The sequence below is a fragment of the Lissotriton helveticus genome, chromosome 4_1 (genome assembly GCF_964261635.1).
Source record: "Lissotriton helveticus chromosome 4_1, aLisHel1.1, whole genome shotgun sequence".
Taxonomy (NCBI): domain Eukaryota; kingdom Metazoa; phylum Chordata; class Amphibia; order Caudata; family Salamandridae; genus Lissotriton; species Lissotriton helveticus.
In genome coordinates, this window is record NC_136063.1 from 783,917,534 (window position 1) to 783,936,615 (window position 19,082).

General features: G+C 44.1%; 1 protein-coding gene across 1 annotated transcript in view; it reads right to left on the reverse strand.

Moving 5' to 3' along the window:
• LAMA3 (laminin subunit alpha 3) overlaps positions 1-19,082 on the reverse strand; it is a 1,062,926-nt gene that overhangs the window by 138,751 nt on the left and 905,093 nt on the right. Inside the window, exon 43 of the mRNA XM_078687418.1 lies at positions 13,426-13,656. Coding sequence (XP_078543544.1) covers positions 13,426-13,656 — 231 coding nt within the window. The remainder of the gene's footprint in view (positions 1-13,425; positions 13,657-19,082) is intronic.

Genomic DNA, 19,082 nt, shown 5'->3' on the forward strand with positions numbered 1-19,082 from the left:
ATCTACCAATTCTTCATCAATCATATATGTGTGATGGATTGGAGTGTGATCAGAGTGAGAGTACAAATCTTCAAGAAAAATAACCCATAGTTCTTCTGATATTATATTTGACAAGCGAGGGACATCATAATTTGAACCACATCTCACCAAATTCTAAAACATCTTTGTGTCTTCAGATTTTAGTGCCTATAGCATTTTGGCCCAATATTTATTGTAATGCTCATTTTGTTCCCTAGTTAATATAAGTCTATAATAATTGCAAAGCAACACGCATTGTTGTCATAGATTCTCACCATAATTTGTTTAATTCTTATTTGTTTCTAAGATTATGTTTTAGATCCTGACACAATTTATCAAACTATTTAGGGGAGCTATGCTTTATACTTTGCGAATTTAAAAAATGGGTAAATTTTTCAAATATACTTTTAAACAATCGATCACACTCCTTATCAATAAATTCTTGGGTGGAAGTATAGGGGATACACACAGAGAGGTCTGCGGTCCCTTTCTTCAATACTTAATACTGTAAATTCTTTGTAGTAATTAAAGTTCTATGCCGAAGCATATAATCAATCAGGCCTGACTATAGCCCAAACCTAAAAGTATAAACCACTGGGGAATTATTCTCAGTATTACTATTCCGACTAAAAACCATAAGACATAAGTACCTAAGTCAGCCTTGAGGACCTCCCAGTTAATTTTCAGGGGGGAAAGTTAGCAATTGGAATATTGTATACCGAGAGGAATTCCTTATTGTGTGTATCTACTATAGTGGATTCAATCTTTGATTAAACTATCTTACTATTAAAATCATGGCATTTGAATAAAGTGAAGCAAATATATTCATATCGTTTTCTAATTGTTTCAACAGATTTGAAAATTTATATGGAGTTAAAAATAGGGCATACACATTTATTGAAATCAACAATGACACATTATCAATAGTAAAACTTAAATTAACCTTGCATGCAATAATTCATCTGCATTCAGTAGAAATACTTATTACATTACAATCTATTTCACAAGAAATTAAGGTTAAAACACCACCAAAGTGGGGACCAACCAAATTCACGGAAGCTTTGAGGAATACAAAAATAACTCATCTATTTTAGTCCGCACGCAACCAAGTATTGTGGAGACAAATAACATCATGTTCTTTTACAATATTGTTCAAGTATTCTAAGTTTATAGCCTTTGTTAGCCAATGGATACTTCACACCATGAGATGTAAATCGTTAGGTTAGTTTTTCCTAAGCTACATTACTAAAAAGTGAACACTCTTATGGATCATTATGCAACCTCTGAAACAGTGTGGGAGCACAGGGTTGGGGGACCCACAGAGGCGAGGCACAACAGTATTTGAGGTGAGTGGGGCAACATGAGCTTTAGAGTGATATCTGGCAGGTTGTCCTCCCTTTCAGGACCTTCACACAAATTGAACGCTGGTAGAATGTTGGGCCAGGCAGGATCTTTCCTTTTATAACATTGTGGGTTGCTCTGTGCGCCAAATAGTCCTCCACAGCTCCACAATGCATCTCTGAGAACAGACGAAGAAGGTCATGTGGAACAGTCCCCAGATGCGGAACATTTATATGTAAGTCCCTCATTATCAATGGCCTCTAAATTATATGTTTTTACTTCCACCCAGAGATTTTGGCTGCTGTAAACAGCCAAAATTGTGAGTGAAAGCATGGGAGAATGAGGAATTACTTTGGGAATTCGGACCTGGTATTAGAGATTCCCTATGTAATTCACAATTTCTTAGTGAACCCTCAGGGTCAAACGCATGATGGGTCAAAATTGCCCTACGGCAGGAGTTACTAATATCCTCAGTATAAGTCACTCTGGGAATGGGGAAAATCTGGCTCGTTTGCCAGGCCATTGATGATGAAGGCCCGTCTTTAGCTGGTGTTTCGAAGTGATGCTACAATATGAATGTTCAGGGGAACGAAGCCTCATCCCCATAGGAGTGGAACCCATTGGTTACTCCACAGGTGAAGAATGGATGACCTCATCACCACGCTAGGAATACAGGGGGCATCACATAAAGCTGGAGATTGTGTACCTTAGCTTCCTTTGTGAAAGATTCCTGGTGAAATAATCAGAGCAAAGAGATCTTCAGATTTTGCAGGAAGGGAGAGCAGGCTTGTGAGACAGGCATTGCATGCATTTCTTATTGGGCACTAGTGGACAGTCGTTTAGCTGATACCTTTGCCAAAAATATGAAGGAAACACTAAGGGCCAGATTACAAGTCTGGCGGTCCAAGGACTGACAGACTCGTGGTGGCGCGGCGGTGGCGGATCCAGCCACCGCATCACCGGCTGTCCGACACCCGATTACGACTCGGGCAGTCGGACTGCATTAGGACCGCCAGCTCCGTCAGGGAACCACCATTCCCTGGCATTTGGAGCGGCGGTCAGAGGCTGCAATATGCTCAGCGTGACTACTACGGTCCTGTCAAGCATATTATGAGTTTCTTCTCTGCCAGGCTTTTCATGGTGGATCCACAGCCATGAAAATCCTGGCGGAGAGGAAACAAAGACTCAGACATCTGTGGATGTGCACAGGGGGGCATAACATGTTCCCCTCTGGGTGCATGCACATAGGTTTCTGCATTGCACAGGCATTTGAGTCCATGGTGTGCAGGAACCGTGTGAGGCGTCCCCATTTCAGTACCCTTGTAAAAGGCCCACCGCCTTTTAAAGGGCACTGCAAGGGGAACCACCATGCTGCCCGCCAGACCACTGTAAAGTAGTAATCTGGCGTGCGGCTGGCAAGCGGGCTGCAGTGGCGACCTTCGGCGGAACGGTGGCCATTGCTCTATGGTTGTAATCTGGCCCTTAGTGATGGCCAAGGGTCTGATGAGCCCCTGCTGATACTGGGTGATGAAGAAGGTAGGGGACAAAGCACATAAGGGCTATCTAGAAGAAGAGAATGGATGCTGATGATCCTGACCTTTCAACCAGACACCATCATTGTCCTGCCTGCTTCAGGAGCAGTCAAGCTTCAAGGAGGGTGGGTATAACAGATACCTTTTTCTCTTCAAACCCTCCCATCCAACACAGTCCCAGTGAAGAGGTAAGTAAGGTTGCAATGGGTGCCCAAAAGTGTGAGACAATAGCTGGCAAGGAAGGATTTGGAAAGTGGCACTGAGTAAAACAAGGTTATTTATAGAAGGAGTAGGACACCTTTATAGTGTCTGTAGGCTCTTCTGAATATCAATCTCCAGGAATCCTTTCCACCTATTTGTGGGACCTTAAATTGCTGTTTACAAATCTTTTCATACAGAGCTTTGCTAGCTGGTAGTGCACACACCATTGTATTTTATGCGGCATAGCCGGGGTCGCTGGATTCATGCACTTTTGCAACTGTGCTGTTTTTCACACAATTATAGATTTGCCGCATTTGCCACATAATCCAACATCTGATGCACAATGTGCAGATTTTAACAATAAAAAATGTGTTTCCTGCTCAAACGGTTCAAAAGTGACATGGGTTGCCGCCCAGTGGGAGGCCCTACACAAAGGTTGACAGGCCATATTTCAGTTGCTTATTACTGACACAGCATTTTGGCTCAGGGAAAACTCGCTGCAGTTTAATGCTGATAAAACGGAGGTGCTCTACTGCACCTCGGATAGGCTTCCCCCCAGGCTGCCCAGTAATTTTTGACCTTTGGACACCCCTACCCCAGTGCAGCCTGTAAAGACAGTCCGTAACCTGGGCGTGATCTTTGATAGTCAACTAACTTTGGAAGGGCAGGTTACAAAAACAGTGGGCTGCTGTCTTGCTATCATTAGATCATTAAGGAAGATTTTTCCACTGCTTCCCCCTTTGGTTAGCACATTGATAGCACGCAGCATCATTCTCAGTAGATTGGACTACTGTAATGCCCAGCTGCTGGAGGCTCCCAATTTCCTACTGGACAGGCTGCAGAGGATCCAATCCATGGCAGCCAAATTAGTTCTTGGTTGGCCCAGAAGGTCCTCTTCTACTCGGGAATTAGCGGAATTACACTGGCTGCCGCTGAGACAAAGAGCTCAGTTTAAATCTCTTTGCCTAGTGTTCAAAGCCCTGAATGGGCTGGGATCTGTCTCTTTTCAAAATAAATTCTCCTGGTATGTGCCCACGAGAACCTTGCGCTCTTCAGGGGCTAAGTTAGTGATGGTACCTAAATTTAGAAAGGTGAGGCCAGGTGGCAGATCCTTTGAGGTCGCAGCTGCAAAGCACTGGAATGCCTTGCCTCTGGAACTTAGACAAGCTAGTGACCTTCTGCCTTTCAGAAAAAGGGTAAAGACCTGGCTCTTCCCGAAGATTTAGTTAACTGCTGTTATGTGGCCGTATATTTTGCGTTTCTCTGAAAGTTTAGCGCCAGGATGCCTGCAAGGTGACAGTGCGCTTAAGAAATACAATAAATAAAATAAATAAATACTGTGTTTGGAAATTAAACTGGCACTAAAAGAAGTGAAACATTTTCCCTGAACCGGTTCAAATGTGAGAAACGGTAAAAATTATGCAGCAATAGTATCATGAAATGTGCCGCATTATGCAGCATAATTTGCGTTTTCTGCCGCATAATTGAGTAAACCTTGCCACAATTAGGCCCTTCCATGACACATAATTCCAGTGGCCCAGGGCATAGTCAGTCCCTGTATATATTTGTGTCCCTGTGGCAATTCCCTTCATTTTAAAAGAAGCATCAGTGTGAATTGAACTGATGCTTTTTTTTTAAATAAAGGGAATTCATGTCCTCCCACTGGTCCCAGATTCATCGGTAGGGACCAGCATTTATTGTTTGGAATTGGGTTTTATTTTTCATAATCAGACTATAATCCTGAGCTAGAGCGGGAGAGGGGGAATAGGATGAAAGAAGGAGGAAGTGAAAGATCGAAAACCACTAACAGAGGAAGAAAGCATAGACAAAAAAACTGCAACAGTGTCAATAAAGAGATAGGAAATGTACAGTGTTGTAAGAAAGAGGCATGAGGGGGAACCAAGAGTAGTAAGCTGTGGCACTTGGCTGCCTCAGCAATCATCAGCAATGGTGGAAGGCTCCTAAGAAAAACATTTGACCCTGACACTTATTTTGTTTTACATTTTAAGGTCAGGTGATGATGTACACCAGCTTGAGAGGAGGTGAGCGGGAAGATCTAATCCACTTGGGAATTGGGCTGTCATGAGGTACCCTTGTACCACTTGTGACCCCTGACTGAGATGTTCTCTCTTCTTTCCTCAAAGATTGTGCTAATCCTCCTCTCACTTTCTCTAGGATAACCAGAAAGTAACTCAATGTAGGGTTGGTGAATAATCTGTCCGGATTAGCAGGAGGATAGTCATTCCATTCCATTTCTCACAGGTGTGGGTTGCTGAGCTGCTTCTGATAAGCCTCTCCAGTGACATTTACAGCACTGGCACTTTGACCATGCTCAACTGATACCTTGCCAGAGGCCTTCAGCAGTTCTCCTATCATGAAGGTAGGATGGTTGCAGAAGGGTGGGTTGCAAGATACTTCTCTGATACGGATTGGCCGGCTCTTCCTGAGCAGGCCATGATGCAGCTATAAAAGAGTTTTGTGCAAGATAGTAGGGCAACCTTAGACACTGCCTTGATGTTGGTCTGTGGCTCCCGGAGGACGGCCATGTAGATGCTTTAATGGAGCTCACCCATAGACAGGAAGGTAAGCTTTCATAAAACCCCGAAGGGCAAGGAGGAGGCAGGATTGAGGACCCATATGTTGTGCTGAAGAAGATTTTTTTTTAAATTTAAGAGAGCTTGGTGTGTGCTGACTAGCAATTAATACAACAGTAGCCAATGTACAAGTCTTATTACTTTTCAAGCACTGAATTGATTCTAGAGTTTGTACATAGACACAATTAAATCCCAGAAATAAAAAATAATTTTAGTTTTTTACTACTGTGACGTAATACAAGTGTCCAAGCACAATTGGACCAACCGCTTCACAAAAGTGGGTGATTTGAATGCCAGTGTAAAATATAGATTTATAGAAGGGTAGATGTCAGTAATAGTGATGTATCTCATCTCGGGGTTCTGAGAGACATCACAGACAGCTAGCACTCTCCTCTTATTGTCTGAAGTCACTAAAACCGCTACAATAAAAACCCTTCCCGTTATTAACAGATGTCCACTTACAGTTCTGTACGGCTTCCATATTAAGCATTCAGTGTGAATGGTGGATTGGAATTCACCACTGTAATGTCACAGTAGTGACAACAGTTCACTTCTCTGACATCAGCAATGGTAAGAGGTGACCTTCCTTGTAAACACCCATACATCTATAATGAACTGTGGAAGTTTGCTCTCTAGAAAGTTTGGCAGTGGTTGTGGCTAAGCCTATCTTTTTATGTGCCGAGTTCTCCAGTCTGACTGCGGACGCTCCGCAGTCTACACTTACTATTAACTCCTAGTTTGTATAAAAAATATAGTAAACTTTCACAAAAGTGTAAATTTACCTTTGTCGGTCAGGCTCTATAAAAATATATTGACCAAAAGTATTGGTTAGTCATATGAAGTATATATATCAAAAAGATCCAAATGGGTTATTCACCATAGATTAATATAATGTCTTGATATTGGGGTGTATTATTTTGCAAACTCTAGGTGCTCCTCAAACATCATTAATATAATACAGAAATATGTGAGCTTTAACCAGCCAACACGTTTCACCCCTTGAAAGGCTACTATACATTTTTTGTCAAGGTGAAAAAGTTGTATTGATATGCACAAATCAATATTTTAAAAAACAAAAATTTAGAATGTATCATGTAAGCAAACATAACACATTCATATTGTAGAAAGGCAGAAACAGAAAAAGAGTAAGAGAAAAAAAATCATAATATAATGATACATTGCAAATAAAATGATACATTGTAAATAAATGTCTGTGTAATTAGTGACATTACAAAATGAGAGACATACAACAAACAGAGATCGCACAGAGAAAGAAACAAAAAGAAAACATAATAATATATTGTAAGTTTAGTATTCCTCAAAATATTATACAGTTTACACTTATAGAAAGCATATACTATATAGTGCGTAAAAGTAAATGGTGTATGGGTATGTTGCATAAACGTGGGGCAATGCACACGGGAAACATCCTTTACAACGAAACTTTTACAACGCACTACCATTACGACGCAACTTTTACAACGCAAACCATTACAACGCATAGCACTGGGGGGCGCTCTAGGATAGGGAATGTATTTAATATACTATCCAACACCTTCCCTACTATCCACGGGGACTGGAGTTGGAATAGTAAATTAAATAAATCACTATCCAGCGCCTAAAAGCACTATGCGTTGTAATGGTATGCGATGTAAAAACCGCGTTGTAAAGGCATGCGATGTAAAAGTATGCGTTGTAACGTCATACATCCAATGCACACATGTGATCAGTTTTGATAGGACATGGTAGTGCCGGCGTGATTGTATACATGCATGTGGAGCCATAGAAAAAGTGCATGCAAGACTTTTTTAGAAAGGGATCCCATTAAGTAATACATTTGTATCCAGGTCAAAATAGCATTGTTAGAAAAACAAGAGAAACCTCTGTACGCTTGAAGTAAAAACCGTCCCATAAGGCACAGGTGAATGTCTTTTCAGTGCATAAAGCTCATAATCATACATGGGGCAGCTTACTGAAAGCGGTCTTGTTAAAGCCTAGGATTTCAGGCTTACTGGGAAGATCAGTTTGTCCAAAACATTGAAGTTAAGGTAGTTTAAGGTGAACACAAGGAGGCATCATGTTAAAATGGTTCAAATTATGAGCAAGTGCCAGATACGAATGAAGGAGAAACACGATGCTTACCTTATGCATGTGCGGTCCATCGGTAACGAGTCTCTGTGGTCTCAAGGGATAGGCATTCCCTGTTGTTATGTGGTTCTTAAGGTGGTGGTCACGAGCGAGAGAATTTTTGGCCAGTTGGTAGTAATATTACTACTGGTACAAAAGTCATGTGATTCTAAGGTTATGATGGCAGGTGACCATGCTGTGACCATGATATAATGGGTTAGTCAATGTATAAGGGACAAGAATCATTTCCATTATATTGATCAAGACACTGGTGCAACATTACCCGTCGGTTATGAGAAAAATGCTGGTGCACTGAAATAGATCGGACTGGTTAAATTTTGGATACAACCTACCTATAGGTTAGTCATTTAAGATCCAAAAATCATCCCTGTCTAGGTCACGCAGATCCCTTAGATCATTATTCCTAAGTTGGAAAGAAACCCTATACAATTGTAGATGAGTAGTGATTAATAAGGGGGATGGGTTTCACCTTGAAGTTTTCAGTGACATCACAGAAAACTACGTTCTCTCTTATTGTCTGTTATGTCAGTCATAACCATTCTTTGTAAAACACTCACATTGTTGATAGTTTCCCATTTATAGTTCATAACTAGTGCAAGCCAATATATCCTAAAAATTGCATGAGTCCAGTGCAATCACTTACCCAACCTTTACCTACTCAGAAATGTAACATAAAATTCTGAGGGATGGGAAATTAAACATTTCCCTCATCGAGCTTATAAACTCAAGGGCCAAGTAGGCATGACATTAAGTCTTTCTCCACAAAAAATCCTCTAATCCCTGCACAGGAAGCCACTGGAGCAAGAACGGAAGCTGCTGCTTGAGAAGAGATTAACTTACTGCCAAGTTTTCAACTTTTACAAAAACCTTTTGGGAGACCAGTCAGAGGGGTGTTATAGAAGTAATGTGCAAATATGAGGGTAGTAATTATTTTGATCAATGGGGATAAAGTTCTTCATAGTTAGAGATCAATCAATCAATCAGCAAATTTGTAAAGCGCGCTACTCACCAGCTAGGGTCTCAAGGCGCTGGGGGGAGGGGGAGTCGCTACTGCTCGAACAGCCAGGTCTTGAGTTGCCTCCTGAAGGAGAGATGATCCTGGGTCAGCCGTAGGTGGGTGGGGAGGGAGTTCCATGTCTTGGCCGCCAGGTAGGAGAAGGATCTTCCTCCGGTGGTGGATCTGCGAATTCGTGGGACAGTGGCAAGGGCGAGGCTGGCGGATCGGAGCTGGCGGGTGGGTGTGTAGAATGCGAGGCGGCTGTTGAGGTATTTGGGGCCCATGTCGTGGAGAGCCTTGTGTGCGTGGGTGAGGAGTCTGAACGTGATCCTCTTGCTGACGGGGAGCCAGTGCAGGTCTCTCAGGTGGTCAGAGATATGGCCGTGAAGGGGGATGTCCAGGATGAGTCGTGCAGATGCGTTCTGTATGTGCTGAAGTCTTTTCTGGAGTTTGGCTGTGGTTCCAGCGTAGAGGGTGTTCCCGTAGTCCAGTCGGCTGGTGACGAGGGCCTGGGTGACCGTCTTCTTGGTTTCGGTCGGGATCCACCGGAAGATCTTTCGGAGCATGCGCAGGGTGTTAAAACAGGATGACTAGATGGCGTTGACTTGCTTGGACATCGTGAGGGAAGAGTCCAGGATGAAGCCCAGGTTGCGTGCATGGTCCGTTGGCTTGGGGGTGGTGCCCAGGGCAGGGGGCCACCAGGAGTCGTCCCAGGCAGAGGGGGATGGTCCCAGGATGAGGACTTCCGTCTTGTCTGAGTTCAGTTTCAGACGGCTGAGCTTCATCCATTCCGCAACGTCTTTCATTCCTTCCTGGAGGCTGGCTCTGGCGGTGGCGGGGTCGTTGGAGAGGGAGAGGATCAGCTGGGTGTCGTCGGCGTAGGAGATGATGTTTAGGTTGTGTTGGCGTGCGATGGCTGCAAGGGGGCTCATGTAGACGTTGAAGAGGGTGGGGCTGAGCGAGGATCCTTGCGGAACGCCGCAGATGACTTCAGTGGCCGTGGATCAGAACGGGGGGAGGCGGACTCTCTGGGTTCTTCCGGAAAGGAACGAGATGATCCACTCCAAGGCCGTTCCTTGGATTCCAGTGTTGCTGAGGCGTTGTATCAGGGTGCGGTGACATACGGTGTCGAAGGCTGCAGAGAGGTCCAGGAGGATGAATGCAGCTGTTTCCCCGTTGTCGAGCAGGGACCTGATGTCGTCGGTAGCTGCGATGAGGGCGGTCTCGGTGCTGTGGTTTGCTCGGAAGCCGGACTGCGAGGGGTCGAGGGAACCGTTTGTCTCGAGGAAGGCAGAGAGTTGTTTGTTGACGGTCTTCTCGATGTTTTTGGCAGGAAAAGGGAGGAGCGAGATGGCGCAGAAGTTCTTGAGGTCCGTGGGGTCCGCGGTGGGTTTCTTCAGGAGGGCGCTGAGCTCGGCATGTTTCCAGCTCTCCGGGAAGGTGGCGGATGCAAAGGAGCTGTTAATGATGTCCCGGAGATGGGGCGCGATGATGGAGTCGGCTTTGTTGAAGATGTGGTGTGGACAGGGGTCGGTTGGGGAGCCGGAGTGGATGGTGTTCATCGTGCGGGTGGTGTCTTCGGTGCTGACCGGGGTCCAGTTGCAGAGGGTGGTGGTGGGGGGTGCTGGTTCGGTGGTTGGGTGCGTGGTCTGTGCCCCGAAGCTGTTGTGTATGTCAGCGATCTTGCGGTGAAAGAACGAGGCGAGTGAGTCGCAGAGGTCTTGCGAGGGTGTGATGTCGTTGTTGCAGGCGCTGGGGTTGGAGAGCTCTTTAACGATGCTGAAGAGTTCCTTGCTGTTGTGGGTGTTGTTGTCCAGGCGATCTTTGAATGTTGTCCTTTTGGTGGTGCGGATCAGCTGGTGGTGTTTGCGGGTGGCGTTCTTGAGGGCTGTCATGTTCTCTATTGTCTGGTCGTGGCGCCAGGCTTTCTCGAGGGTGCGGCAGGTTTTCTTGGAGTTTTTGAGGTCGTTGGTGAACCACAAGGCTTTCTTGCTGCCGGGTCTGAGAGATGGCCTTCATGCATAGAACTAGACTGCTGGTTAACTGAGATGTTGGCAGTTTTTTCGCTTGTTGGTTATACCTGGACACAGCACGGAAACCACCCTTCTTCACATCGTGGATGGTGCCCTCCAAGCCCTCGACCAAGGCAAAACCTGTCTCCTAATCCTCCTAGACCTATCCTCAGCGTTCGATACGTTCAATTATGAAACGCTCCCAGACCTCAAACTCCGGATGGGATTGGATGGCACCGTTCTTGAACGGTTTAGATCCTTCCTCCAGAATCGCTCACAGAGAATCCTTATCAACGGCAACTTATCCGCTCCCTCCCCGATCACGGTTGGAGTTCCCCAAGGTTCAACCTTGTCCCCTACCCTCTTCAATCTTTACCTGGAACCGCTCACAGAGGTGCTACGCACCGCCAACATCGCCTATCACATGTATGCCGATGACACACAGATCTACATTAAAATCTCTTCCCCTGAAGACATTCCCTCCCTGAATGAGGCCTTGAAGCTGACGGTGCATTGGCTCACCTCCAACCAGCTCAAACTTAATGCAAAAAACTGAATTTCTCCCTATCTCCCCACCCAAAACCAATTCAGACACTCAGGAATGGATCAAGGCTATCACAGCGTTAAACTGCACTCCGACCATTGTGGACTGTGCTAAATCCCTGGGAACAGCACTAGACTGCAATTTGAATATGCGTAGCCATATCAACTCCATGGCCCAAACTGCCAGATTTCACCTGAACTATCTAAGACACCTGAGACCTTTCCTTGACACCCCTGACCTAAAAATGGCAGCACAGGCCCTAGTCATCTCCAGACTATAATATGGGTGCTCTGCCCTCGCAGGTCTACCCAAGAACTCTATGGCCCCACTGAAAGCCTGCCTCAGCGCCGCCAGACTCCTAACAGGTTCTAAGAAATTCAACCATATCTCTCCCCACCTCACACTCTAAACTGGCTTCCTCTCACGGCCAGAATCCAACTTAAGCTGGCTTGCATCACTCACATGGCACTATATTCCTAGACCCCAGCTTTTCTCGCCCAGAAACTAGTGATATCCGGAGGATCCAGAAACTCACGATCTGCCAGAGACCTTTTGCTCCAACCAGCACGCTTTCGGAAAAAAAACCATACAATCGGGCCTTCTCTGGGGCTGCCTCAAGAATATGGAACTCACTCCCGCCCACCATCAGAAGACTTCCATCTTTGGCACATTTCAAAAAGGAGGCCAAATCTTTTCTTATGGGCAAATTCCTCGCTTAGCGATTGCATTGCAATCACCTCAGCTATTTTGTTTCTCCGTCTATTCGGCATTACCCATGGTTCTTTGGAATGATACCTACCCGGCACTTCTGGGCATCCTACCCGGGAATTGAGACAGCTGCTATCTCTTATTATGTATCTACCTGTTTTTATCACACCTGTATCTGAGATATTTTATTGCCTATTATTTCTTTCCATGTATAATGCAGCTAACTGTTCCTATCCCAGTTGTATACACCTGTCCTAAGACTGCCTGTACCACTTGTCAATTCTGTAAAGCGCTCTGATACCCTCACGGGTCTGGTTCACGCTCTATAAAACTCTAAAAAAAAGTATATATATTAGAACCTACAACACACAAAATGTTGTTCTTAAACTGATAAACCCACAAAAAACATTTGGCTAGTTAGTTATTGTATGTAAGATTGCCTTTACAAAATGGAATACATTCATTGGGGCCCAGAAGACAGTTCTGTCTAGTGTCTGTAGAGGCATCGGCCGCCAGCTCAGATAAGCGCGGTGGGGCAGGGCAGGGTGTGTCAGGGTGGGGAAGCCGAAAGACGACGGAAAAAGTATTATTGATTTATTTAATTGAACCTATTCCGTCGTCTGTCGAGTTCCCTCCTCCCACCCGGACTCCCCCGCCCTACCACATTTATTGGGTGCCGGCCGCCATTGTGTAGAGGATTGTAGCAACCACAACTCCAGCAGGCATCTTTTCTTACCAATTATTGGCTCCTCCCTTAGGCTTTGAGTGGGCTTTGGCTCCACTCAAAGGAGTATTACTCTAGTACCTCATGGTGTATCATCCCACCTTCCAGGAAGTGCTTCCATTGGCCTTCCTGAAAGACTATTTTACATTTGAATGTACACTCAACCATCACACTGTTCAGTTATTTACATTCTTTATACATTCTGTAGATAAAGCAATTCTTTTTGGCTACTTTTTTCTACAACACTTGCAAAGCCAACAGGGCAATCTTTAATGTCCTAAACAGCATTTATGCATACAGCATAATTGTGAATGTCTGTGGTGACATGCGTTGACACATTAAAGCCAGACCTATTTTACCACCAAGCCAAGTAAGGTTCATCAACCAGAATCAAATGCCTTGTTCTGTCATGTCCAGTAATTTGCGGATAGTCTATACATCATCAAGCAGCCAGAGCACCACTGAGCTATCAACCACCGACTTGAAGTAACATTAAAGCAGTTGCTGGATGAAGGAATGCTACACCTAACAGGAGAGTTCACAATATCACTTAGCAACAGCACTGCACCTCATTCCGAAGAGCATCAACACACAGCTGAGTCATACCTGGCATGAGTCACCCTGATATTCCAGGGGGCAGGAGCATATCTCCACATGGTACGCAGGACTTCCGCGACCAGAACTGGTGGCTTCCTCCAGCCTGACCTCGGCGAGGCTCAGTCTCTGGGTCTCTGTGAAGTAGAGAGCTCGGATGTGCAGAGCGTCGAGCCTGGACAGCACCATCATCATCTCCTCCCTGGACACATGGGTATTGCTGCTCGCATGTCTGAAATTGCCCTGAAACATGAAGTGATTGCGTCACATCCAGTGCTTGATTTGTAAATAATGAAGTGCCAGGTCCTTTTGGAAGGCAACTGCAGCCTGTACCATCCATACCCTCCCAGCGCTGCCATTGGCAGTACCAACACAACACCTAAGCATCAACATCCTATAAGTTTGACAATTCAAACCATTTCGCGCCACACAAAGCCATAATAATGGCATGAGAGGCTGGCATTATTCGTTTTCAGTGTATATTGACCTAATAAACATGGTTACTGTGCACATCTCAAAATTAAAAAAGACAACGCCACCATGTGGTGGGCTGTCACTAGACCTGGTGTTGACATTTAAGTGCTGGTGCTGAGCACCGGAAACCACCGGTACAAATTAAGCACTGGTTCACATCCTGCCGACCATCATCCACCATGATTTGTGTTTTCCCATTTTTTAAATACACAACTGTAAACATGCAAGGGTGTAAATATCTGTCAAAAAGATTTCGAGATACAGTTTTTTTCCTTTGTGCCCCATCTGTTAAACCTGTTCCTAATTTATTTATTTTGTAAACCGTTTGCACATAATGCAGCTATTTGTGAAAGACTGTCCATGGTAGATTAAGGGGAGAATCACAATCTCCTCGAGCTTTTTTCAATGTGCTCATGTGGCATAAAACGATTTCAAAGCCTGGAGCTATTAGGTGGAAGGAAACGATTCTGTGTAATCTTAGCCTGCATGTATGGACAGATTTGGGATAGGTCTTTGATTAAACCTGCGTCATTTGGCAGCCCATCCCCTCACTGCCACTTTATCACGCTTCCGGCAATGTATACTTGAGACGATTGCTCCATTGTTTTTTTTTCGTTTCTATTTACTTTTGTCTTTACCTTCATTCTTTATGTTGTGTCTCCTTACACTTTATTCGTTTGTCTCTATGTAGATCTTTTTCTTATCCTCTCTCAATAATTTCATCTTTTTGCTTATTTTCTCTCTTTTCAAATCTTTATCTTCCATTTATTTCGCATTCTGTTCCTTCTTTCTAGCTTTCATTTCCCCTGTTCCCTCTAGCTTTTTACTTATGCATGTATTTCTGTGCATCCGTTTTGCTCTTTATTTAGTTTTCTTTATTTTCCATATTTAGTATTGGTCTTTTCTCATTCACAACACGTTTTGTACATTTATGTCTTTATATTTTATTTACTCTCCTTATCTTACTTTATTTTCTCGTGATCTTTTCTTTTTGTTTTCTTTCTATTTGTCATATCTATCTTTCATGAATCATTACCTTTCCTTATTTATCTTATTCCGTTTTCCTTATTGTCTTCATTTGTACTTCGCCTATATTCACTATCTCTATTTCCCTTTCTTATGGTTATTCCTTTTGTGTTTCGTCACTCTCTTTTTTGTCTTTTATTTCGTTTTCTTTGTTTTTGTTGCTCTTCTGCATCCTTTTTTAATCCACATTTTTGCATTACTTTAACTCTTTCATTCTCGATCTGCACTTTTTCTTTTTTCCCCTTTACTTTCTTGTTTTTTTTACTTGTAAGGTTGTATTGGAAGCTGTCACATAAAAAACAGCCAAATAAAATTGCAGTGGTGGTAATGCAGTGCGTATGAAAAAGTTAACAGAAGTTGAAAGCTGTCTATTAAGGCCTAATTTAGAGTTTGGCAGATGGGTTACTCCGTCAGTAACGTAACCGATAAGTAATCCGCTGTATTGCAAGTTCAATAGGAATAATAGAATTGTAATACCGTTGAGGAAATATCCATCATGTTTATGATGAAATAACCCCGACGCCAAACTCTAAATATGGTCCTAAATTAGTTAAAAATCCCACCCTACTAGGCACTGCTCATAATCCCACAAACGACATCACAGACTGCATAAAAAATGACATCATGTATCACCTTAAGTTTGACGCCATCAATGATACAACTTAAGCCACAGCTTTCCAAACTGTGTGGCGCGACACATTACTGTGTCGCGCCCCATATGTAGGTGTGTCGCGCAATGCGATTATCTGACGTCTGCCGGCAATTGGCAGAGTCGAGCTGCAGGGGCTCTTAGAAGGGGTGAAACAACAACAAAGCCCTATTAACACGCACAAGGTCTTTAAAGACCTGTTAAGTGCTCGGGTGCGGCTGTGAGCGGTCCCGGGGTGCCACACACGACGGGGGTGGGGGGGAGGCAGCTCTAAAGGACACAGCTTTAAAGGACAAGGCACTATGTCAAAAAACACAAATGCCTCCCTATTTACATCGGTGATTCTATCTGGAGAGAATCACTGATGTAAACTTTATCACATTTGAAACAGTAATGATGGAGCCCTTCATATCATACGTGAAACTGAAGAAATTGTTAGAGAGTACCTTTACGTGAAAGTAGTCAGAGAGGAGCATTTATGTATATAAGATAATATGTGCATACATGCATTACTCATATTGTTGATTTCCTGCAACCGCTGGACCACATAAAGTTATTTTTGGGGAGGCAGGCCACTAGTATGACCTATCAGGACAGACATTTCAGGCTGCATTCTTCAAACAGGTAGCATAAGGCTAACTGGCAATTGAGAAATCCAAGACTTGTTTCTTTGACAGCTGAACTGTCCAGGATCCTGCCAAATAGTTCTGGGTCTGAAGGGTGGTTTTATTGTAATGTTCACACCCCGACATCCCATGATACTTAGAGATAGCTACTGAAAAATGAAACAGAGGCCCGGTGTGCTAGACAGAGGATGCACTGCTGCTTGACAAAGGTGCCATACAAATCCAGATGGGGGCTGGATTAGGGGAGCACTCTTCTCACAAAATCCAGATTTGCATGAACAGCACAAGATGAATGACGGTGAATGAATAGTACTATGCAATAGCTTTTGGGCCTACAAATGAGTGAATAGAGCTGCACCCTTGTCTCTTATGAGCTACTCCAATGATGTACAAGGAAAATCATGGCTGCACTTATTGCTGAATCAAGATCGAACAGTGCCAAAAAAGAACAGTGAAAAGCTTTCTCCACTGCAGCGACGCTAGGTTTAGCATATGTTACCTGCTATTGTAGTTTCGTTTTGACAGGTGCAAATATTTTCTTAGCCTCCTGGATTACCAATGTAAAATCTGGTTACATGGAGATGTTCAGATCTTGAGGCGTCAGTGCTCCATTTTCTCTGGTCATATGCAGGGTGACATCTTTATCTCTTTAATTCAGGTGGCAGTCCGCAAGTATTGGTTGTTGCTTTACCTTGGCACAGGAGTTTGTGCTAACATTCTGTGGACTTTTTCAGTAATGAAAATAACACATAAATTCCTTCCAAACAAGTCCAGTAGGAGAATTTCAACACGTGTCAACCTCCCACATATTAGTAGACTCTGGCAGCCCTAAAAGGGGAATATATTTCACCTGGAGCATAACGTCCATAGGGAATATAGTAATCCGAGTGCTAGGGTGTGTGGGATGTGTGTCTGTGTGTGGGGGGGTTGTGTGTGCGTGTGGGGTGGGTGTGTGTGTGTGGGGTGGTGTGTCTGTGGGGTGGTGTGTCTATCGGGTGGTGTGTCTGTGGGGTGATGTGTGTGGGGTTGTGTGTGAGGCCCGAACCCACCATAGGTGGTTCGGGCTCGCTCGCTGCGCTTCCTCGCGTTACCGTGTCCCTGAAATTCTTTTCACAAAAAGGTGTGTCACCAACATGAAAAGTTTGGAAAGCTGTGACTTAAGCTGTACTGGGGCAGAGGTACTGCAACCAGATGTTTCTTAGCATAGCAAAGGACCAATGCAGTGGGCTATTGGGGTAAGTGTGCTAAACTCACTGCCCTTCTGACGGGTAGGTCCAGGTTCCAGAGCATTCAGGGTATTATACAAAAGTTTTAAAATAGGAAACCTAGCTGCGTCCTTTGAAGTCACACATCATATAAGAACGTACCAAAGATGACAGGCACACTTACATCAGTCCGAAACACTCTGGATGCAATAGTATAGTGTCAAAAACCCATATTCAGACAGAATGATCAGTGTTATTTTTTGTGTGATCAGGTTAAACTTGTCTCAGTTATCGATATAAATAGTTATACTTTAAATAATTATGTCAGGTGTGCCACATGAAAAGTCTACAAGCGGTGTACCTGAAAACTTCCGCAGTTTAGTAGGTTTGGTGTTGAGGGAGCTAACTTTATGTATCTCGCTAGAAACTGCCGTGGCATACAGGCAGCGGCGGCTCCTCCGCTAAGGTGGAGGAGGGTCGTCCCACTGCTCTATGAGCAGTGCAAAAAAAAAATGATAATAACAAGACGTTATCATTTTATTTTTCTGTGCGTGATTCGTAGCCAGGGCAGGGCTGAGCTCGCCAGAGCAGAGTGCAGAGAGGTTTGCACTCCCTAAGTGCGCATAACAGTATGACTGGCCTTCTAGGGCAGGCTAAAACATCATGCACACTTAGCATGTTCTCCACCTGTCTGTATTGCACAGCCCAGTGGAGAACATGCCCAGGATCCCAGGCAGTGCCTGAGCGGCTAAACAGGCAGCCTGGGTGCTTCCGGTGCTGTCAGTTTCGAGTGAGGACGGAGGAGAGGCATGCAGCAGTGGCACGGGTATGTTAATTTTGTTAACTTTTTCATCCCCCCGCCCTACCACCCCCGTTACGAGGCAGCCTCCACTGCAAACAGGCTGTCTGGCCCTAACCTTTCTGTTGCCAAAAATCAGGACAACAATATTCTGGGGGGAAACGATGTGCCTCTCTCTAGGAGTAGATACTTGATCTGACTAAGTGTCATGATCCCACAAATGAATATCTAAATGAAGTGAATCCCATGATGATTGCTCCGTTGCCAATGTGTGGAGAGATACATTGTGGTTGCTTGACATCGTTAATAGGAAAGGTAAACTAGAAATCCAAAACTGTATGCCTGTATAGTTACGCTTGAATGATAAATAACGTTTTTAAACAATAGAGTTTTAGCTCTTGATGTCTGCTGAGTGAGACCTTAACCTGATAAAACATTTTATTTTTAAATTATATATACGTTGAATGCCTCAAATTGCTTCACTGTTCCCATGTGGGGGAGCATTTATGATAACTTTCCTCTCAGATGGCACATTCAAATCCACACCATAGGTCTGGTCTTGGGTGCCAGTTTTCTGGCTTTGTTAATGTTTGCATTTGTTTTATGATGGGCCTCACCAATCTAAAACAAGCATTGGCAAAGCTAACTGGCCTGGCATTTGCTGCCAACCTTTTGACTTAGTCAGTGCTTGTTTATTTTTTAGGTGCTCTCAGGCCCTTTCCAATATATATATATTAACAGTGTTGGCGAGAAAGTTGGCCAGTACATTGACTTTTTTCTTCAGGACATTGTAAAAGGCCTTTCGAGCTATGTACGAGACACCAGTGATTTTTTGCTCAAAATTGCCAACATTGAATGGGACGACAGTATGTGGTTAATTTCACTGGATG